General features: G+C 46.9%; 1 protein-coding gene across 4 annotated transcripts in view; it reads left to right on the top strand.

Moving 5' to 3' along the window:
* The first annotated feature begins 207 nt into the window (after positions 1-207).
* The window catches only part of LOC135105229 (uncharacterized), a 141249-nt gene continuing 118932 nt past the window's right edge, over positions 208-22524 (top strand). For 3 of the 4 annotated variants that reach the window (XM_064013421.1, XM_064013402.1, XM_064013430.1), the window contains exon 1: positions 208-6573. In XM_064013421.1, coding sequence (XP_063869491.1) covers positions 3187-5787 — 2601 coding nt within the window. In that variant the 5' untranslated portion in view covers positions 208-3186 and the 3' untranslated portion in view covers positions 5788-6573. The remainder of the gene's footprint in view (positions 6574-22524) is intronic. The other variant, XM_064013412.1, reaches the window with a different exon arrangement.

Genomic DNA, 22524 nt, shown 5'->3' with positions numbered 1-22524 from the left:
GAGAGAGAGAGAGAGAGAGAGAGAGAGAGAGAGAGAGAGAGAGAGAGAGAGAGAGAGAGAGAGAGAGAGAGAGAGAGAGAGAGAGAGAGAGAGAGAGAGAGAGAGAGAGAGAGAGAGAGAGAGAGAGAGAGAGAGAGAGAGAGAGAGAGAGAGAGAGAGAGAGAGAGATCCCACTCAGACAGTTATTAGTGAAGAAACATATCAGGATAAAACTCACTGAATCAAGAACAGAAAGATAAGAAACGAGGACACACAAAGCAGCGATAACATGAGGAGGAGGAGGAGGAGGAGGAGGAGGAGGAGGAGGAGGGAGAGAGACAGGCATGGTACATACACTAGACGAGAGGCGACGAAGTATTGGAGGCAGGCAAGGACACAGCCTCGACGACCCTCCTCACTGCTCGCCTAATTGGATCTGAATTTTGATGCCGTGAAGGAGGACAAGGGAGACCAGTGGGCGGGTGTGAGCGGGAGTCGGTAGTGGGAGGCTTCGGGTTCATAGTACAGTGGCTTCTCCATTAGTAGGTCGAGAAGCGTGCCTCCATGAAAGCTTGTGGCCTCTTCCTTGGCATCGGTAATGAAGCCAATTGTGGTTATTGATACCAAGTGCTGGGCGGCTCTTTATTATGATTCTTAGGGTGGTCGAGGTTGAAGGAGACGCGCCGGCAGGGAGGTGATGACTGCGCGATAGTGGAGGTTCACCGCGGTGGAGGTTAAGGTGGTAGCGTGTCCTTGGAGGAGACTGTGAGGGGAAGGGGAGGAGCGGGTGAGGTCTATAGGGGGCAGGGAGGTTGGGCTGGAGGGTCTGGCTGCCTCGGAGACTACGCGAGGAAACTATTGTTCCGTTAATCTTGGTCGGAAGAGAGAAAAAAATAATTCTTCGTCCCAGATTTGTTTCCAAATGGTTGCCCCTCGCGGTGGGTGAGGACCCGCAAGGAGGGGCAGGAGGACTGTGGGGATCCTGAATCATCCGAGGTGACCATCGCAAGGAGGCTTTCTTTGTAAATTGATCTATAATTTCACTGCTCCAGGCTTTGCTTTCGTTACCGGATGTGGTGCGCCGCGGCCTTCCACTGTGCCGCGTGGCTTATTCGTGAGTCATACATATTGCCGCGGAATGTAGTGGAGAGTGTCACCTCATTACTTGGTCGGTGCTGTGAAGTGTAGGTCAGTAATGAGCCTCGTCTCTCCCAACACCTGTACATTGTCCAGGGCTCGTGAGTGCAAACGATGCTCTTCTGCAGCGCGGCCTAGACGGGGAGCGATCGGACTGGAAGGCAGTGTTGTTGAGGAATCAGCGAGCGTCGTGCAAAGTCTCGTTATGAGCACAAGTTGTTTGTGTCTCGTATCACTTGTTACACGTTTTCCGGGCTCCTACCACACCACCACCTGCTGTGCTGCCGCCATACTCACCACACCAGTCTCTGCAGGAGCAGCACTTGTGTGCACACTGCTGCTCCTCTGCCTGCCAACCCGCCACACGCAGTTTATGATAACTAGGGCCAAAGGGACGAGGGAGTGGATAGATTAAATGTTTCTGAGAAGTGTGGAATGGAGAGGTGAGTGAGGAAGAGTGGGAGAGCTGGAGGGGCGGGCAGCAGTAGGTGGGCGGAGGGGGAGAGGAGGACGAGGAGCGCGTGTGCAACTTAGGTTGAGAGCCGCGACTCCTGGCCACACCAGCTGGGCCCCGGGACGCGTGCCTCACACACGCCGCCGCGCTGCTCCGCCTCGGCCGTCCGTTGCTGGTGAGCTGCTTGGCGGTCGCCTCGCCCTCGCCTCCACCCGCAAGTGTCATTCACTGGTGTTGGTAATGAGTGCAGCGAGTGAAGGAGTGCAGGGATGTGATCACACCAGAACGCTTGGTAGTTTATAGGAAAACAGCTGACCGTCATTGGCCGGCGTGGAACAGGTGTCTCTCGCTCTCCACCTTGGTGCTAAAAAAAAAATGGATGCCTAAATCTGTGATCAAAGAAACACTCTACCAATGATACAGGTGGAAAGTGCCGCAGTGTGTGTCTAGTGAGGTGGGCCGCCAGTGTGCTGCTAATTACAGCTCCGCACGCCACGTTGCTCCTGTGCTCCGCCTGGCGCGCGTCCGTGGCGGAGCGGCGGGGATGACTGGTCGCCGGCAGGTGAGAACTCTGGCTGTAAAAACACTACGTTTCAACCTCCACGAGTGAGCGGCACTCGCGGCCCTAATGAGTGGTCGCAACTGATGTGGTGAAGGGCTCACCATACGAGTGAATGCTCGCATGAATGTATACTACCTAATTTGTTAATTTCTGTGAATGCATAGGCTGCGACATCGTCCCAACAAATTTATTAGCGAGACTGCTGTCTGGTGCCTGACCGGGCTGGGCGTTGCAGCACCACAGGGACCTCAGTGATAATAATGATGTTTATTGCTTGACGCAACGCAGCAGGGACTGCTGCTGCTCCATTCAGCTAGGAAACTGTCACTGTAGCTGTCGAGTCACAACCTCGGCAGCATCCTCTCGTGTAAGGCTCGACACCATATTTTTTTTCTATTATGTTAAACAGTCTCTTAACTTGAATCTAGTTTCTTTTCAACAGAAATACAGTGAATACAGTAAAACGTGAGTGACTTTTGAAGACCAGAGGCATGCACTGTATGTATGGGAACAAACAAGACCTCACGATAGTACTGTGAGTGAACCAAGGTGAGGCTTGCCTGTGACGGGAGGGGAACGTGTGCTAGATGGCACGTGAGGCGACACAACCACCCGCGCAACAGTTTGGATCCCCCTTTGTAAAACTACATCATTGGAGGGCTTTTATTTAAACACATTCGAGATCGAGTTAAAGTGTGAGCGTTGCCGCTGAGTGAGACAGGACTAGTGCGCCGCCAGTCACCCATGCATGTGTAGTGAAGTGATTAATAGTCACCAGCAGTGGCTCCTGCCTGATCCTTAACTTCTTGTAGCTGAGTCTCCACATTTCATTGAAGCGTCTCCCTCTGAGGAACCTGCTAGTGGCTTAGAGTCCGTAAAATGGAGGAAGACGGCACTGGAACACAGACAAGACTGGTTGGGACGCGGACACGTGTTAGTCTAGTGACCGGCAGCCGGAGAGGGCAGGGGGAGGACTCTTCAGCCTCAGAGCCTCAAGAATGTTTCTCTAGGAAGAAAAAATTTCCAGAGGAACGTTATTTTAAATAAAGTTTCCATGAACACAGCTATCATGGATTGTTGTTCAGTCGATTATGCTCCACCGAATAAGATTTCAGTGATGTCCGGTCCTCGCCACGACCTCTCGGAATGCTCCGAGGAATGCGAGGTGGACGGCAGCTACACGGAGTTTGTAGAGACACAGTGGACTAAAGGCAGCAGCAGAAGTAGTAGTGAGTTGGATAAGGACAGTCCGTCTCACATCGGGAGTGTGCTAGACGGACTGGAGGGGACGCAAGAGATAGGGAGTGACACAGAGAGTGTGGTGGTGAACGCACCCCTCCACGGGCCAACCACCGTCAGGTGTGTGTGCATCTGCAAAAAAAAGGGATGTAAGTTTGTAGACAGGCCGTTTGATGCCCACAGTGTGAGAGAGTCGCCAATCGCTAAGGTGTCGGCTAGATACAGGCTCGTCACATGGCTCTCAAGTCTCAGGCCTCATCGAGGCTCCGAGTTCGCTGCAGCGGATCAGATTGATGTCAGCTCCAAGGTTCACCCGGAAAAGAAATCCAAAATCATCCAGATGTTTAGATCAAAGAGGTTTCGGAGTTACAGGACACCCGGGGGGGACACAACCTCAGGTCCTGAGGACGTGGCCAAGAAACACTATCCAGGGCTGAACGGCGCCAGGAGGCACGTGTTGCCAGGCAGGCTCAGAGAGTGCGAGTTGTCGGTGCCTCGGTGCTTTGGGGTGATGGTGGGTTTGGCATTCGTACTGTTAGGAATGACTTATGACCACGGCGTTAAGCATGGGGTGGACAACCTGCTGCAGGACTGCTGGTCGTGGCTCAGGACAAGCTACATGAACTTTGGTGACGAGTTCGTGTCGTACAACAGCCTCTTCTTCAGAATGGCTAACAGAGATGTTCTTTACGGAGAACCTTACCCCAAATATGGAACCACTAACGCCAAGAACACCACTGGCAACGCCACCAGCTTTAAGGACGCCATCAACAAAGTGGATCCCAAATTCCTCTTCGTGCTGGAGGGACTAAAGCTATCCGTCCAGGTGCACTTTTTTAGCATCGATGAAGACACCAACAAGTTTAATCCGGAGGTTATGGTCCATGACCGGGGCCCGTTGTTCTTCAGGATATCCTTCAGGAGAACGGCCGGGCTGCACGTAGACTTTGTGCGGGAGCGGTCCAACATGACTCTCCAGACGCCCTTTCATATTTATGACCTGATGAAGATAATCACCGTTAGCAATGAAATTCCTTACTTCGGGATGCACATGCACGATTACCTCAAGACCACGCCGTCTGCTCTCTTCAACATGATTATCAAGAATCTGAAACTGTTCAACGTGGACACCACCTTCCTCTCCAGCATTAAGGCGCAGATACAAAAGAGAGGAAGGGGATTTAGTAGGAGAATAAGAAGACGCTATGAGGTAGAAAAAGAGGAAGAGAGAACCAGACATTACATTCCATCTGCGTCAACCACAGAGCAGCCACAGAAAGCGACGGCCGAGACGGTGCCAGGGTACACAGCTGCTCCGGTCACCACCACGAGAGCCGCGGCGGGGGCAGCGACGGAGCGGCTGTGGTGGAACACGACCAGCGGCCTGCCTTTTACCACCGCCACCACCACTGTAGGGAGAACGAGACGCTCCACCGAGGAACCGAACTTGAAGAAAGTCGCCTGGCGGGCATTAACAGAAATGTCTCGTAAAATATTCCTCCCCCTTCCATTAGACACGAAGAAAACGGTGCTGCTGCCAGTGCCCTTCATAGAGAAGAATCTAACACTCCGTTACCGCCACTCCGTCAGCGTTCTGGGCCTTCCCGGCTACCAGTTCATCCTCGGCAATGACGTTTCCAAGTATGGGGATCCCTGGGACTACCAGCCGCATGACCTGTACCCCTCCCTCAGCTACTCCAGGGTCAAGGAGGACTCTGGAGACGATGACTCGCACCAGCAGCGGCACAGGTACAACGACAAGAAGAAACACCAGCATCACCGTCACTCGAAGCACCAAGGCACCCTGGAGGGCGACAGCTACAGGCGGAGCTTCAATGAAGTGCTCGGTGTGGTTGACCTTGAGGACTTGCTGGTGCAGTCTATAGGAAAGCACATGCTCATGGGTCGCCAGCTCACTAATTTTCCGTTTTGGTTATCACCCCCTCATTTCTTATCACTAGGCAACCACTTAGAAAATATTAAGTCCAATGTAAATGCTAGGAAATCGTCGAACAGTTCAGGGATAAAAAATTCGGGTGAACAAAATTCTAAAGATAGTTTAAAAAATAATGTTATGGTGGGGTTGGGAGGAGTCTCCGCCAACGAGTCTCTCCACGGCTCGTTCATCTACTACCACCCTATCCTCGGGGTGCCTATCAACGCCTCGCTAGCCGTCCAGGTGGGCGTGCGCCCACCCAAGGGCATGCTGTTCTCCCACAAGTTGGTGCCGATCATGTGGACGAGAGTGCAGGTGGAGGAGGTGCCACGGACGCTGTGGTATATCTTGTGGGCCGCTTGCCACCTCCGAGAGACCATTATGTCTTCACTCATCATCACCGGCCTCCTCATCATCACCTGTTCTCTCACGTGTCGGAGGAAGAAGAGGCGACAGGAACGTCCAGGTAGTAGTGCCTAAGGTAGTCATGTCGGTACTGAAGGCGTAGCACCAAAGAGCAAAGCGTCGGCAGGTGAGGCCCATAAACAGTTAGGACTGACTGTCAGACGACAACCCAAGAACTCACTGATACAATGCGGGGAGAGTCATTGCGGGTGTTCCATGTCTTCCTTGCACATACATTCTCTTCCATTAAACAAAATCGCCGGGGTGGAAATTTAGAAGTGAAAATACTCGCGAACTTTACAACATCCACGCGCGTTGTGTGTCAAGTGGGGAGCAAGCCAACTAAATTAACTCCCTCGCCTCTTAAATTGGATGACTTTGCTCCCTCGCAACTCTGGAGGAGGTCAGAGTGGAGGTTGAGGGTCGCCACGCATCAGCTGCAGCGGCGAGGTGACGGATCCTCCTGTTCACTCCTTGTCCCGCCGCTGCGCCCTGTGACCCGCGTGGGAATGTCTCGCGCCAGCTGCCAGCCGCAGTGGCTCAGATAATGGAAGTGTTGGCCTAAGGAAGTGTGTGAAGCGCATGTTTGCATGTGTCAGGTCAGCCCGTGAGCTTGAGTGAAGCAGTGTTTGTGAGAATCGTTTTTACCAAGTGCGTGAGGCAGGCGCGCAACGACTTTGTGCTACAACAAAAGTCATCTGATCCGACGCTGTGACCTGACCAGGACGGCTGGGCACGAGATGGGCCGCGCACAGCATCACATCAGGCCCTGTGTCGCCCAGAGAGGCACAAGCCGCCACGTCGCTGCTGAACCTCGCCCTTCAGGAGCTGCGCCGCCCTCGGCCACAAGATGTAAAGTAGGTGAGTCCAACCTTTTATTGTCTTCCATGATTCCCTGAGGTATTGTAGCGATCCTTATCCCACCAGTGTGATCCCCTGGGCCGTCACCCTGATACTCTGCGCCATCAGCGTGATTAAAGGAGTCACTATGGTGATTATCTCACCCCGTTTGGCAACTTCATCCTCCACGGTGGTCCTGTGAGCCACGAGGGTGGGAGGCTACCGGGGGCGGGGGCGGATCGGTAGCGCACGCCAGCCTCCCCTCACGTCGCTAGCCCATAACATAACGTCGCAAGTCCTTTCCCCGCAGTGAGTGTAGAGGGAAAGCTTCATTACCAAGCCGAGAAGGAAAAAACATATTTACCCTTTGCGCCAACTTTAGGATATTAACTTTTTTCTTTCTTTTACTGTGTCGGAATATCACGAGAACTTAGGCTCTTGGGAACTCAACCCCGAAAGTTTGCAGGGAGTGGAGGGTGAGGAGAGGAATTATCGCAGCCAGTCTTTTGGTGCAAGTTGCTCAGTAGAGGGAAACACGCACATTGCCAAGACGAATCAGGGCAAGCAGGCAGGCGACTTTTCCCTCTACTTCTTTTGCCTTCCTCTGCCTTCACCTTAAGTAAATGAGCGGAGTTCCTGCAGTAAAACACAGACACACACACACACACACACACACACACACACACACACACACACACACACACACACACACACACACACACACACACACACACACACACACACACACACACACACACACACACACACACACACACACACACACACACACACACCTGCTGTCTCCTCTGAGCCGCACCTGAGGCCGTGTTTCACAATTGCCTCCCAAACTTCACAAGCTGCGGGACCCGGAGGCGTTCAGGAAGTGTGGCAAAAATCAAAAGTCTAATCGGTAACCTCGCGGCTCCCAGGAGTGGCGGCACTGAATTAAGCTTCAAAATAAAGAAAGAGCGTCGTTAAATACACATGAGTCTTGAAACACATGTGAAGAAGGAGGTATGTTGGAGTGCTTTGAGTTAGGAAGTAAGGAGGAGAGGGTGGTGGTGGTGGTGGTGGTAGTGGTCGTGATGGAGGAGGAGGAGGAGGAGTGGGAGCTCTCAGGACTGGGCAGACTGTGCGTGTGGTGGAAGGAGGAGGAGGAGGAGGAGGAGGAGGAGTTAGAGCAGGAGGAGGAAGGGAGGGAGAGGGAGGGATCAATAACGGAGGCAAAGGTGAATAAAATAATGAAGAAGTGGAGAACGACGAGGCTGACGAGGAGGCAAAAGTCGAGGAGGAGGAGAAGGAGAAGAAGGAGGAGGTAAGAATAAAAAGAAAATGAAGTGAAGGAAAAGAAGGATAACAGACGAAGAAGAAGAAGAAGAAGAAGAAGAAGAAGAAGAAGAAGAAGAAGAAGAGGAAGAGAAGGAGCAAGAGGAAGAGATGGGAGGGGAAGAAAGAAAAAGAGAGAGAGAAAGAGGAAAGAAGGAAGACATTTCATGAAGGAGAGAATAAGAGAGAGAGAGAGAGAGAGAGAGAGAGAGAGAGAGAGAGAGAGAGAGAGAGAGAGAGAGAGAGAGAGAGAGAGAGAGAGAGAGAGTGTGAGAGATGAATGTAGGGAGAAAAAAAAACTACCACAAAAAAGTCAAATAGAAAGACAGGCAGACAGAAAGACAAGAAGATAGAAAAGAAATACATGGAAATGGATAGGAAGGGAGACATTGCAGAGGCGACAGACAGACAGACAGACAGACAGACAGACAGACAGACAGACACCTTAGAGGAACACATACTGATGAACAAAAGGCATAAATAGACACAATGAAAAATAATAATAGATACAAGACAAATGGAAGCCGAAAAAGAAAGAATAATCAAGATGGCTGAAGACAGAAAAATGGATAATTGAAGACATGGAGGAAGAGAACAGAAAAGAAAGAAAAAAACAAGAAATGAAGTTTATGAAGGAAAGAAGTATAATGGACGTATATTAATTCACTCAGATTAATTCAGCCAGTAAGAAAAGAGACCATGGTGGTGATGGTGGTTGTGGTAGTGGTGGCAGTGGTGATAGTAGAGATGGTGGTGGTGATGATGGTGATGGTGGTGATGATAGCGGTGATGGTTGACAGCTGAGAGAGAGAGAGAGAGAGAGAGAGAGAGAGAGAGAGAGAGAGAGAGAGAGAGAGAGAGAGAGAGAGAGAGAGAGAGAGAGAGAGAGAGAGAAGGGACATGGGCGAGGAGATCCCAATGAGAGAGAGGTGAGTGGTAAAGAGAGGGGTGGAGAGTGCGAATGGGATGAACGAGAGAGAGAGAGAGAGAGAGAGAGAGAGAGAGAGAGAGAGAGAGAGAGAGAGAGAGAGAGAGAGAGAGAGAGAGAGAGAGAGTTGCTGGGGGACGATGAGAGAAAGGGGAATGTTATAAAGGGAGGAAGGAAAGGGAGACAGACGGAGGAGAGATGGAAGAAGGGGATAATATTATGATTTGAAAAGTATGTGTGTGTGTGTGTGTGTGTGTGTGTGTGTGTGTGTGTGTGTGTGCGCATGTGCGTATGTAGGCCTTATGCTCCTCCCGTCCTTCACTTTGACATTATTACACATACGCAGGAAACTAGCAGACATCTTTCATCCCATACTGGTCTCATTTCCTCCACCTCGTTCCGCCGCGCCGTCACCGAGCTGCACTATTGACATAACTCACTTCCCTGTATTTTTTCTCCCGCACAACCCTCCCTTATTCATACGCTCCACGTGTTCTTCACCAGCTAGAACAAACACGTGAGTTGTAAGCCTCTCTTTATCCTCCTCTTCCTTTTCCCTGCCTTGTCTTTAAATCCTCGTCTTGTTATTCCTTCTGTTATCCATCACACTACTCCTGCCTCGTCCATTATCTGGAGTACCTTCACAACTCCCTGAACACCACGACGCTGTCTTAATCTCAGTCTCAGTCCCCATTGGTCCCGCGCACCGCTGCTCCCACTTCCCTCAGGACGCTTTACTTTTTACCCCACATCCTAAGCCCTCAACAAGTCCTCTTCTGAAGATTCACTCTTTGCAAGCACGTCTGCATCATCAGCGTGAATCTGGATCGATGGACGGCACTCATCGCTGTCTCATATTAATTCCTCTCCTCTCCCAAACACCCCCACTCTCTCTCTGACCTTCTCATCGCTCCTTTCTCTCTCCCCATCCCCCTTTCAACCACCCGCGGAACGCAACACAACACAGCACAGCACACCGCACCACGCCTCGTCACCCACGCAGGCCTGGCGCTCGATTAAAAGTCCGTGTCCTTCCCGACGCGCATGTGTTCTGTCCGCTTCGTTGAAAATATTTGTTGGTTTTGCCGATTTTACGGGATTTAGTTTGAAAGTTTTTCCCTCTTTATACTGAGTTAGTGCCTTTTGGATTTTACGAGTAGGTATTCTCTCTTCTCTTCCCCGGGAATATTATGATGGGTGGGGGAAAAATAACTTCCCTGCCTGGAAAAATAAGCTTCCTGTGCAGGTCCCGGTGTATCTCGAGAAATTGGCATCGTGTTTCCTCCCAGACCTCCCCGCGGCTCCAGGAAACGAAGAAAAATTGCTCTTGTATAACGTCTTCGAATATTTTCTTCTTTTCTGAGTGAATGTTTTGGCTGTTTATAATTGTCTCTCTCTCTCTCTCTCTCTCTCTCTCTCTCTCTCTCTCTCTCTCTCTCTCTCTCTCTCTCTCTCTCTCTCTCTCTCTCTCTCTCTCTCTCTCTCTCTCTCTCTCTCTCTCTCTCTCTCTCTCTCTCTCTCTCTCTCTCTCTCTTTCTGTTTATGACCCATTGATTTATTTACTCTCAATTAGCTTCCTCCTTTCATATTTTTTCTCATCTCGTAGCGAATCTGCGCGCGTATGTGTGTCTGTGTGTGTGTGTGTGTGTGTGTGTGTGTGTGTGTGGGCGCATGCGTGTGTGCGTGCCCTCTTTTTATGGGAAATGACCAGCACACACAAATAACGAAAGCGAAATGGCCAATAACCGTAATGACTGACTATTTTTGTGTCAGTGTATAAACAATAAGGCTTTTCCGCACAACTCGTGATTGACTGCCGAGGCTCAAAAATAGACACCATTCATAGATTCCTTCATGTTGCCCCTTTACGTGAGGCGACCCAGCACCAGGACAACACAGAGGATCAGTTCTTGTGGTTCTTTTCTTCCTCCTTTTATTAATGTTTGTTGTTATTGTGGTAGATACTTGTATGTGTTTTTTTTTTTTTCCTCTCTGAACTCCTTTTGGTCTTGATTTATTATTGTTGTTGTTGTTGTTCTTGTTCTTCTTCTTGTTCTTCTTGTTCTTCTTGTTCTTGTTCTTCTTCTTCTTCTTCTTGTTCTTGTTCTTCTTGTTCTTGTTCTTCTTCTTCTTCTTCTTCTTCTTCTTTTTCTTCTTCTTCTTCTTCTTCCTAATTTCATTAATCATCATCAGTTTTCTCCACAGACCTTCCCTCCTCCAGTCAGCACACTCTCTCTCTCTCTCTCTCTCTCTCTCTCTCTCTCTCTCTCTCTCTCTCTCTCTCTCTCTCTCTCTCTCTCTCTCTCTCTCTCTCTCTCTCTCTCTCTCTCTCTCTCTCTCTCTCTCTCTCTCTCTCTCTCTCTCTCTCTCTCTCTCTCTCTCTCTCTCTCTCTCTCTCTCTCTCTCTCTCTCTGTGTGTGTGTGTGTGTGTGTGTGTGTGTGTGTGTGTGTGTGTGTGTGTGTGTGTGTGTGTGTGTGTCTTTGAAATCGTCTTTTATACATTCCTTGCATCTCTCCTTCAGCCTGCCTCGTGATCCTAATTCACTCGCTTCCATAGCTGTTCAACGCCACTTAGTGTTCATCCTTCCTTTCATTACGCTTGTAATAGTATCGATAAACATATAACGTTGGTAATTCCCCTCCTGTTACCACTGAGTTTCCCATTCTCACTTAGCCCATTCATTGCCGCGCACTATTCCCAAGCTTCGTGAAGTCACTTAATACTTGTTAGTCTGCAGTAAATAAAGTAATAATTATAGAGGATAAGTAACTGGAAGTGATTTATAACCCCCTTGATCATGAAAAAAATGTAATCTTAATCATAGTGACGTTCTTTACTGATACACAGAATCGTATTAACTTAATGCATTAGGAGTGAAAAGGTTAAGGGATGGAAGGGATAATAAATCTATGAGAGAATGAATGTTTTAAACCATTAATTATGAGAAAATATCATCTTAGACCTTATGAGGCTCTTTATTGATATACTGAACATTGCTAACTTAATTCTTTAGTACTGAAAGGGTTAAGGGAAGGAAGGAGTAATGAAGAGACTAACACTGCCTGGTCGTGTTAGTGGCGGCGGTTGTGATGGTGGTGGTGGTATGAAGAGACTGACACTGCCTGGTCGTGTTGGTGGTGGTGGTGGTGGTGGTGGTGGTGTTAGCCTTCCCTCAGCTCGACTCTGGGTCCGTCGCGTCGTAGGTGGCGGTGTGGGCTGGCAGGCGGCTGACAGGGCATTAATTAACACCTGATGGAGGGAGAAGGTTCCCGTCGGTCTTATACACCAGCGTTTTACCTGGCGTTTGTAATTAGCACCAGGTGAAACTGACAGACGTGTGGCGCTCATTCCTCCTTGTTTGTTTGTTTGTTTGCGTTATCTATGTGCTGCGTAAAGATACAGACGTACATTAATAGATAGACTGATTGATAAGTAGATAGGTAGGTAGATGAATGGATAAATATAGATAATTAGATAGATAGATAAATAGTCATATACTCGGATGGATAGGATAGAAATATGTTTTATAATAACAGAGGTAAAAAAAAAATAAAGCCACGAATTTTCCAGTCCTCACGAAAATAAAAAGTTTTATATATAATTCCAAGCTGATTTTATTCATAATTATTAATATTAAAATATGCGTATAGTGCACCACGAGCAAGGGAACTAAAAATACCGTCTTTCCAGAGAGAGAGAGAGAGAGAGAGAGAGAGAGAGAGAGAGAGAGAGAGAGAGAGAGACCATCCTCACAAGTTACGAGGGCTCCTCCCTTTGCCACGCCTCCTACAAAAACACGCTCCTGAGACCTCTTATCTCTTGGAATATTCGAAGAAGGAAGAAATATATTGCCTCCCGTTGTGATATTTCAGTGGGGCGAGAGGAAATTGGCACTTGAAATCTGTCACATTTTCCTGCTACACCGAGATAGGAAGAAAAAGGAGAAATAAGTAGGCGGCCTTAGGGTAGTTTGGAGAACTGACGAAGGAGAGGCGGAGGCGGTGATGCGTGGAGGGTGGGACAAGGGCGGAGAAAAGGTAGAGGAAGGTTGTAGAGAAACGGGAAGTCATCTAAGAGGCTCAGGTTGGCTGGGGAGTAAGTAATGGTCGAGCAGAAGAGGACCCGTGTTTAGAACTAAGGGGGAAGGCAGGGTAGGGGGTCATGGAAGGTGGTAGGGGGTAAATGGGACGGAGGGTTGGAGAATGGGTGTTAAGCTGGAGAAGTTGGAGAGAGGAAAGGGAGAAAGGGAGCTGTAAAATTGAGCTGCTGGTGGTGAAGGAGGACGATGCGATGGTCTGTAATGGTGACGATGAACAGGAGGAGGAGGAGAAGAGATCGAGAGGCATAAAGGTGGACTGAATGGCAGGAGTGGAAGGTGTTGGACCGATGGAAGGCTTGGAAGGCTGGCGTCAGGCTTACTTAATGGGTGGAAGGCTGATTGTATAGATGAAGAGGGTTGGGGATGAGGAGGACAGGTAAGGAAGAGAGGCGGGAGTGACTGTATGGGTTAAGAGAGACATGGAGGGCGTATTGAGGAAGCACTGAGGGAGGCAGGTTAAAGAGAACAGTTGGATGGTGTAAAGGTGCACAGAGGAAATGAGAGTAGGAGTGAGAGAGGAGTGTAGGGGCAGGTAAGGGAGTGAGTGAGGGAGTAAAGTGTGTGTGTGTGTGTGTGTGTGTGTGTGTGTGTGTGTGTGTGTTTGTATGGGGTTCATGTATGGAGGCAGTTAGAGGGCTGAACAGTGAGGAAGGGGGAGGGGAGCGTATATAGAGGCAGTACAGGGAGGGATGGGAGGGGGAAGGGAACTACTCTTGTATCTTGTTTGTGGCTTCGCTCGATACCTTGAGTTATTAGCCTCGTTACACTTGCTCCTCCTGCCGCCCCTTGCTTGATTATCCTGCTCACGCTCTCCTCCTCCTCCTTCTCCTCCTCCTCCTCCTCCTCCTCCTCCTCCTCCTCCTCCTCCTCCTCCTCCTCCTCTAAGAGTGGCCACCCCAAGATCTGCTTCATGCACGCACATAATCATTGCTCTGCTCTCTGTCAGAGTCTCACATCCTTTCTAGTGCTGCCCGGAATTTTTGCTTCACTCTTAAATCATTCTCGACTCACCCTTCCCTCCTGCTCTCTTCCTTTTCGCTCCTGTCCTTTCTGTCCCTTTCCTTCCTTCTGGTCTCGTCATCCTACCTCCTTTTTGCCTCTTACTCTTTCTCGCTTTTCCTCACTCACTTTTCTGTCTGCTTTTGCCTCTTTCCGTTTCTTCCGTTTCTGTCTCCCTTCCGTTCATTTCTACCTTCACTTCTTCCTCCCTTTCTTTCTTCCTTCCCTTTCTTCCCTACCTTCCTGTCTAGTTTTTCTTTGTTCCCTCCCTTTCCTTCCTCCTCCTTATCGGCCCACTTCCTCTCCCTTTCTGCTTCCCACCTGTCTCCTCCCTCCCCTCGCCCCTCACTCCACTTTCATACTTGTCTGCCTAACGACCTACATATTTGTACCTATCAGCCTATACATCAACCTGCCCACCTATCTACCTGCCTCTCCTCCTCCTCCTCCTTGCTTCCCTCCCTCTTGACAAACCTTTACGCTTTAATCAATACCTTGTTTTAGTGATTACCTTCATAATCTACTCCTCTTAAGTCATTTTCTGTTAAGTTCGTCAATTCTTATACAACTTGCAAGCTAGATTCACCAGCGACAACTCACACCTTGCGTTAGTTATTTGTCTTAGTGATCGCCACAAGACCATTCATCACTCGGGTCAGGTTATTGTAGTAGGTGCGTGTTGGAGCGGGTCCTCGGGGGTCTAGGGTACGTTTCTCAGTGCTGGGATCTGCAGAGGTCGTCACGTTATACTCGGTGACTTCCCGGAACTTACGTGAAATACCGGCAGGGGGCGGCTAAGTAGTTTGCGCGGCGGTACTAGTGCGGTAATGATGCGGAGGTAATATGTATGCTGTTTGTGCTGATGGCGAGGGTCTGCGTGTGATGTAGTGTGGGGATAGCTAATATGTATGCTGTTTGTATGCTCCTTGTGCTGATGGCGTGAGTCTGGATACGAGGTAGTGTAGCGATTATAATGTGTTTACTGTTTGTGATGTTAGTGATGGTCTCTGTGTTTCGTAATGACTAGAGAAAGCAATTGAATGGGAGGAACTATTCTACATCCTCTACGTTAGGTAAAGCTTACCACAATTAACCTAATAATAGCCAGGAGGTCTGCTGCTACATGTTCTTTCTTTGTGTTTCCCTATGGCGTGTTGTGGTCTTGGTGTGTGATTGATTACCTAAAACTTTTCATTGTACTATTCATAACATACCAGGAATACTATGAAGAAAAGCCATAGATATGTAAAAAATAGATAAAGTTAATCTATCAGGAAGATCTGCTTTCTATTTCCATTACTTGTCAATAAGCTAACTCAGTGGCTTAAGAGGAACCCGAGGGCCTGCTGGATGTGGTGGCGACGAGGAGACAGCCACCTGGTGCTTGTCGACCCTCGCGTCCAGGAGAGCCTCACCACAATCCAATATTTATGACCTCTAATGATATAGGTTACTGCGAGGGCCGCGGCTCCACTTGGACACGGGCCCGCACCTCTGATGGGACACGGCTCTTCCCTATTAGAGACACCCGCACTAACACACCCCCATTCCGCCTCTGATAGGCTCGTATGACGCACGCTGTGTTAAATGTGATTTGTAATGGTGTCACTTATTTGTTTTACGTCTCTCGTTCTTGTAGGTTTGGTTAATGGTTAATGTTTCCTGTTCTCTTCCATTAAGAATTTATTTGATTGTCTTATGCCTTCATTTCATAAGTATATTAGGTTTATGTTGATTAATGTTTTCATATTTTACATCCCTCACCCTTGTATGTCTGGTTGGTGCTTCTTGTTATCTTCCATTAAAAATTTATTCACTTGTTTTATGCCCTCATTTAGTATGCAGTAGTGTTATGTTCACTTATAACTTTCCATGAAGAGCTTTTAAGATAGTTATTTAGTATATCAATAAATTAGTAAGCCCGTTAGTTGCGTAAAGGATTGCAAGGGAGAAGGCTGTCATGCAAAGCTAAGTATCTGAAACGCGGCATTCTAGGACCGTAGAGATATTATCTATAATTTCCTCATCGTCTGTTCGAAAAAAAAGAGGTAACCAGTATTAACGTCTTGATTATGCTGTGTGTGTGTGTGTGTGTGTGTGTGTGTGTGTGTGTGTGTGTGTGTGTGTGTGTGTGTGTGTGTGTGTGTTTCTATTTCCTCCATCTTACATATATCCTTGGATTTTTCGCTAGTGCTCCATGCATCTTTTACATGAGTTTTTTTTTTTATATATTAACTCGCAGTGTTCGGCAAATTACGTTAAGAAAAACAAGAAAAGAAATGTAAATAAATAAGACGTAGGAAACGCTGGAAAAATATACGAAATATTAAAAGAAAAGAATGAAGGACAACGAGGAATTTAAAGAAAATAGATTATCGCGAAAAAGAAAAATAGGAGGAAATGGAAGAGGTTGTGAAGGACGAAGAAGTGGACCGGGTGAAGGAGATGGAGGAAGAAGAGGAGAGGGACAACGAGAATTTTATTAACTTCGTCCTTTTTATGTTTTCTGTATATATTTTTACTTCATCCAATTATCTTTTTATAACTTTTATGTTGCAGTTGTTTCCTTCTTGTATCGCCGTTAATTTGTATTGGCATTTTTTATTCTTGCTCCTTTTCTCCTTTTACACACAGCGCCTTTACTTTTCTCGTCATCCTTTCATTCCTACCGTTACCTAAGGAGTTAGAAAATAGGAGACGAAAAGAAAGAACAACTAAAACATACGTAAAGAAAATTAACAAAAATAAGTAAACGATAATAAAGAATAGGAGCTAAAAGGAAGGAGCAATAAAAACAAAAGCTATAGAAAGTAAAATCTAATAAAAATAAATAACAAAATACAAATACAAAGTTAATTAAATCAGTCCTGAAAGAGAGAGAGAGAGAGAGAGAGAGAGAGAGAGAGAGAGAGAGAGAGAGAGAGAGAGAGAGAGAGAGAGAGAGAGAGAGAGAGAGAGAGAGAGAGAGAGAGAGAGAGAGAGAGAGAGAGAGAGAGAGAGAGAGAGAGAGAGAGAGAGAGAGAGAGAGAGAGAGAGAGAGAGAGAGAGAGAGAGAGAGAGAGAGAGAGAATAGCAGAACCAGGAGCAGCAGCAAGCACTGAGTAGAGGGGAGGGAGGGAAAGAGGAAGTGAGAGAGAGGGGGGAGAGAGGTGTAGAGAGGAGGGTGAGCCCAATATTGACCTTGAGAGTAACGAAGGAATAAGAGGCTGGCAATTTAGGGGTAGGCGAGGGTTGGGAGAATGAGAGGCGGATGGTGATCGTGCTGAAAGCTGTAGATCTGATTTGGTGAAGAGGCTCTTTGGAAAGGAAGAAAAGGGAGGGAGCGAAGGAGGGATGATCTAAGTTAGCCTGTGAAGAAATGTGGGAAATGTGGGCTTGAGGAGGGAAAGGGAGAGAAAAGAGGGGAAGAAGAGGAAGGGGAATCACTCCATCCTAATTTCTGTCTGCTTTTATGGCGTGCTGTATTTTGAACGTCTCTTCCATTCTTTTATTCTGTTCTTTATTCGTTATTTTTTTTTTATTGTCTGTGTGTGTGTGTGTGTGTGTGTGTGTGTGTGTGTGTGTGGTACCTGTTTTTTTTTTTTTTTTTCCATTCTTCCTTCTCTCTATTCGGCTTTTGCTGCCACTACAAACGTTGCTACTACTACTACTACTACTACTACTACTACTACTACTACTACTACTACTGTTACTGCTACCACCACCACCACTACTACTACTACTACTCTACTACTACTACTACTACTACTACTACTACTACTGCTACTGCTGCTGGTATTGCTACTACTACTACTACTACTACTACTACCATTCTTCCTCCTTTTCTTCCAATATTCTTCCCTTTTCGCTTCCATTACTCTCTTTTCCTCCTCACTTCTTTTTTTTTCTCTCTCATGCATCAGCTATTTCTTTTCTTCCTCCTCGTCTTTCATATTCCTCTTCTCTCACTGATATTTTCGTCACCCTTACTTTTTCTTCACCATATTCTCCTTCTTCATTATTTTCCCTTCTTTTTCTCTCCCCCTTCCCTTCCCTTCCCTTCGTACTTATATATTCCATAATTTTCTCTCCACCTTTTCCTTGCCTTCTTTCACATTCTACTTTTCTCTTATTCTTCCTGTTCCTCTTCCTTTTCCTCCTCCTTCTCCTTCACCTCTTCCTCTCATTTTTCACAGCAGCAGAATCCTCTCTAACTTCCTTTTTTCCTCTATTTCCCCAGTACCTTCCTTTTATGTTTCCTTCAGTATGCTGTTTGTTTTCGTGTGTGCACCCACGCAAGCTGCCATGTATGTATGCCTTTGTGTGTGTGTGTGTGTGTGTGTGTGTGTGTGTGTGTGTGTGTGTGTGTGTGTGTGTGTGTGTGTGTGTGTGTGTGTGTGTGCATATTTGTTTCCGAATATATGTGCACATTGCTCGTATCTTATAGTATGTGTATGCGTGTGTGTGTGTGTGTGTGTGTGTGTGTGTGTGTGTGTGTGTGTGTGTGTGTGTGTGTGTGTGTGTGTGTGTGTGTAAGAGAGAGAGAGAGAGAGAGAGAGAGAGAGCGCGTGCGTTCATTTCTCTATCGTATGAAACATGGCTAACGTAAACTCATGTGATTCTGCTTGTGTGCGTGTGGAATGTTTATATGTCAGGAATAAACGTATAATCTAGCTTGTTTGTGAACGCGTCGACGCCCAGCTGGAGCCCCTCGCCTGAGCCTGACCTGCCTCGTCTCCCCGCTGGCGGCCACGGACGAGAGGAAGTCAGGCCAGGGAGCATCGAGTATAAAGGGTCGCATTCCAGGGCCTCGGCAGATCCATCCCAGGATATTATTCTTCTCTTGCGAGTGAATGCGACGGCCTTTTTTGCCTTAAATCTGCTCCATCGACGCAAGTTCCTGTGACGTCCCCCTCCCGTCCACATGGCTGCATTAACTGAATTGATTTTATTGAAATAGCTTATATGTGTGTGCGTGTGTCTTAAAGCTGGCTCTCCACGGCTGTTGTAGGTCATTGTTCAAGTTTCACTGTCTCTTTACCACCTCGACACACAAAGATCAGATGAATCGTACAACTAACACGACTATTATCCCTTGAATGTCAACCACTGTGGTTCTGAAATGAGTCGCGGATAAAATGGGATGGACTCATTAGTCAAGTTGTTAGTGCCGAGTCATTAGGAACATTTAAAAGATTAGACACATTTATGGACGGGGATGATAAGTAGAAATAGGTAGTTATGTTTTATACAGGAACTACCACGTGTATCTTACCTTATTTTCTTATGTTCTTATGTTCTTCGTATGATCCGCCCTCAGTTTTGTTCGCTGTGCCTCTCGTGGATAGCCAGCAGGATGCATCAGCTGAATGTCAGTGAAAAAGATCATGTTTAACTGAGATGTCTCGGTGGCAGAAGCGAAATGTCACGGGAGGGGTTTGCAGCTGGGAATGTGCGTCGTGGCTCCTCTGTTTCTTCATCACTATTGTTATTTGTAGTAGTAGAGTAGTAGTACTAGTAGTAGTAGTAGTAGTAGTAGTAGTAGTAGTAGTAGTAGTAGTAGTAGTAGTAGTAGTAGTAGTAGCAGTAGTAATAGTAGTAGTAATAGTAGTAGTAGTAGTAGTAGTAGTAGTAGTAGTAGTAGTAGTAGTAGTAGTAGTAGTAGTAGTAGTAGTAGTAGTAGAAGTAGCAGTAGTGGTAGAAATATCAATAATAGCATTCAACTTTAATTTATGCTTCTGTCTACTTACAATATTTGATAAATCATTGGATAAATCGAATCGAGCACACCCAGCCAGCCAGTAGTGTGTCATAGAACTGATAGAGACACTCATAGGTGACAGTCCTGTACTCTTGATCCCCTAAGACGTTTCGGCTCTCTGTGGGGCAGCACCAAGGAGCCTTACAATTGGAATCTGAACGAAGGTACTTGAGGCTCCATAGGTTGGTGCGACGTTCAGCAACATAAGGTCAAGTTTTCCCTGTTAATTATGTTTAGTATGATGAGAAATATTTGTTTCTTTTCGTAATGTTCAGTGATATGTCATTTTGCTTATCTCATTTACCAAGATAAAAGATAAATTTGCAAGAGATTTTTTTTTTCAAGTATGAGCGTTCCTTTTTTTATTCTATATCAAATGTTTCCCTGAAAAGCGCCTTGCTGTGTTAATGTTATCAGTAGCGAGAGAGAGAGAGAGAGAGAGAGAGAGAGAGAGAGAGAGAGAGAGAGAGAGAGAGAGAGAGAGAGAGAGAGAGAGAGAGAGAGAGAGAGAGAGAGAGAGAGAGAGAGAGAGAGAGAGAGAGAGAGAGTGAGTGTGTGTGTGTGTGTGTGTGTGTGTGTGTGTGTTTCAAGGAGATCGTTCCTCGTGCGGTTCTGTTACCAATGCACTCACATTGTACTCGTGCAAAAAACGAAAACAACAAAAAAAAAAAACTAATAGGAAACGAAAAAGAAACGTGTCAGCATTCCTTGCATGCCAGCACATTTACTTTCAGCAGAATATGAAAATGTGATACACACACACACACACACACACGCACACTCACACACACACACACACACACACACACACACACACCTTTAATGCCACACAGAAGCTTTTACCATTCAGTGTCCCGTCATGTGTGTTCGTATGTCTGTATTTGATCACATCCACGTTGGTCAATAATTCACGGCGACCTCCTTCCCTTCCCTTCCCTTCCCTTCCCCTCCCCTCCCCTTCCCCTCCTACCTCTGTTAGGCTTGGCAGTGCGACCTTCCCTTCCTTTCTCCTCTCCCTCTCCTCCCTTCCAACCTGTCCGTCCTCCAATACCAGCCACAAGACCACTGACTGACACACGCACACTATCACACCACATGAATATCCATCGCAAATCCTCCACAAATAGAAGGAAGAAGTGAATCATGGAACAAGTTGTTCTCTCGACCCCACACTTCACGTTATTGTGTTCAAGAATCATTCCCAAACAGAGAGAAGGAAGCATGAAGTCATGATGTACTGAAGTTAGTCTCTTGTCATTGGAATTCATATTATACAGAATAGTTAAATGTGAGACGGACGGATAAACAAGAAACGTATGCCTATTACGAAAGGAACATATACTGAATTCTTCTTATTAATAAAGATAGAAAGGAGGAAATCATGACGTACAAAAGATAATCCCTCATCGTCGGAAATCATACAGTACTGAGGCGTCAGACATTAGACAGAGATATACATAAGCAGCAAATACCTAACATATACAAGGCCCATGCATCGAGATTTTCCTTTAAGCAGATAAAAAGAAGGAAATCATAGCTCACTCGTTCTCACGGACCCATATTGTGTGAGAGTCAGACGAACAGATAGACACACGAGGGACACTCACTACATCAATAGCGACACATCAGGTGATAATGGGCCCGGGCGTGTTGTTTACGAGCAGCGAGGAAAAGGCGAGCACCAGGTGATTATGGATGCCTGAGTCGAGCCGCGGAACGGAAAAAAAGTTTACCACGTAGGAGTTTGTTTTCTCTTTCTGGCTGTGAGGTGAGCTGCCTTTGGTCTGTGTGTGTGTGTGTGTGTGTGTGTGTGTGTGTGTGTGTGTGTGTGTGTGTGTGTGTGTGTGCTTAAAATAGCCTTCATCTGCTACTCTATTTATACATTCTCACTGACAAGCGGCATATATCAAGAGTAGCGCCACAATACAGTCTCTCCCCCACATCACATAAAATATCCATTCTACATAAGATTGAAATATTCATATTGGCGAAGATCTGGGTACCTGGTGGGGAAAGGGGGAACGAAAATCAATACTTATGCATTATTAATCCACAGAATCTTATAGGTTACTTTTTGCCTTTATATCACTGGCACGTGTGATGGATGTGTTATAAAATTGGTGCGGAGTGTCTCGAAGTGTTTGCCTAGTTTTTCCCCAGTGTGCCCTAAGTGGATCTTTCGACGGCTCCAGGACTCAAAAGACACACCGCCACCACCGCCTTAACTTTTCATGACAAGACATTGAGCAAATGCTTTCATGGTAAACTTTCCGCTAGGCTTCATAAGGGTGCGCTAGTGACAAGAGCAAAGGACTCCTGAACTCCGCCGTGTGTTGATGTGTTTCCGTCTTTTCAGCCTTAACTTTACTTGAGAAACAATTTTTTAACTTTCCGAACCTTTTAAGAAAGTAAAACAAGAGAAATGTCAGGCCTTTACTGTCTTGGCTGCTAGACGTCAAATTCCCCATCGGATGTCTTTTCTATCGATGGGTTTCCGTCTTTTCAGCCTTAACTTCTCCCGGAAAACATTTCTAACTTTACGAACGTTTTAAGAAAGTAAAACAAAAGGAGTGTATCAGGCCAGTGCTGCCGCGTCGCCATCCACTCGCAGATATTTTTCTATTGATGTGTTTCCTTCTTACCACCCGTAACTTTACTAAAAAACAATTCCCAACTTCATGAACGTTTCAAAAAGTTAAGCAAAGTGACTATGGGAGCATTCTGAGGCATTTTTGCATGTCAACATCGATGAAGTGTCTATTCTCTTGATGTATTTCCATCTTTTCACCCTCAAGTTTAAGTCTAAAAGTTTCAGTTTTATGAACGTTTTCAGAAAGCAAACAAGGGGACAAGCGAGTATGTCAACCCACTCCTGCCAT

The sequence above is a fragment of the Scylla paramamosain genome, chromosome 1, assembly GCF_035594125.1.
Source record: "Scylla paramamosain isolate STU-SP2022 chromosome 1, ASM3559412v1, whole genome shotgun sequence".
Taxonomy (NCBI): Eukaryota; Metazoa; Arthropoda; class Malacostraca; order Decapoda; family Portunidae; genus Scylla; species Scylla paramamosain.
This window is presented reverse-complemented; position numbering and strand designations above follow the sequence as displayed.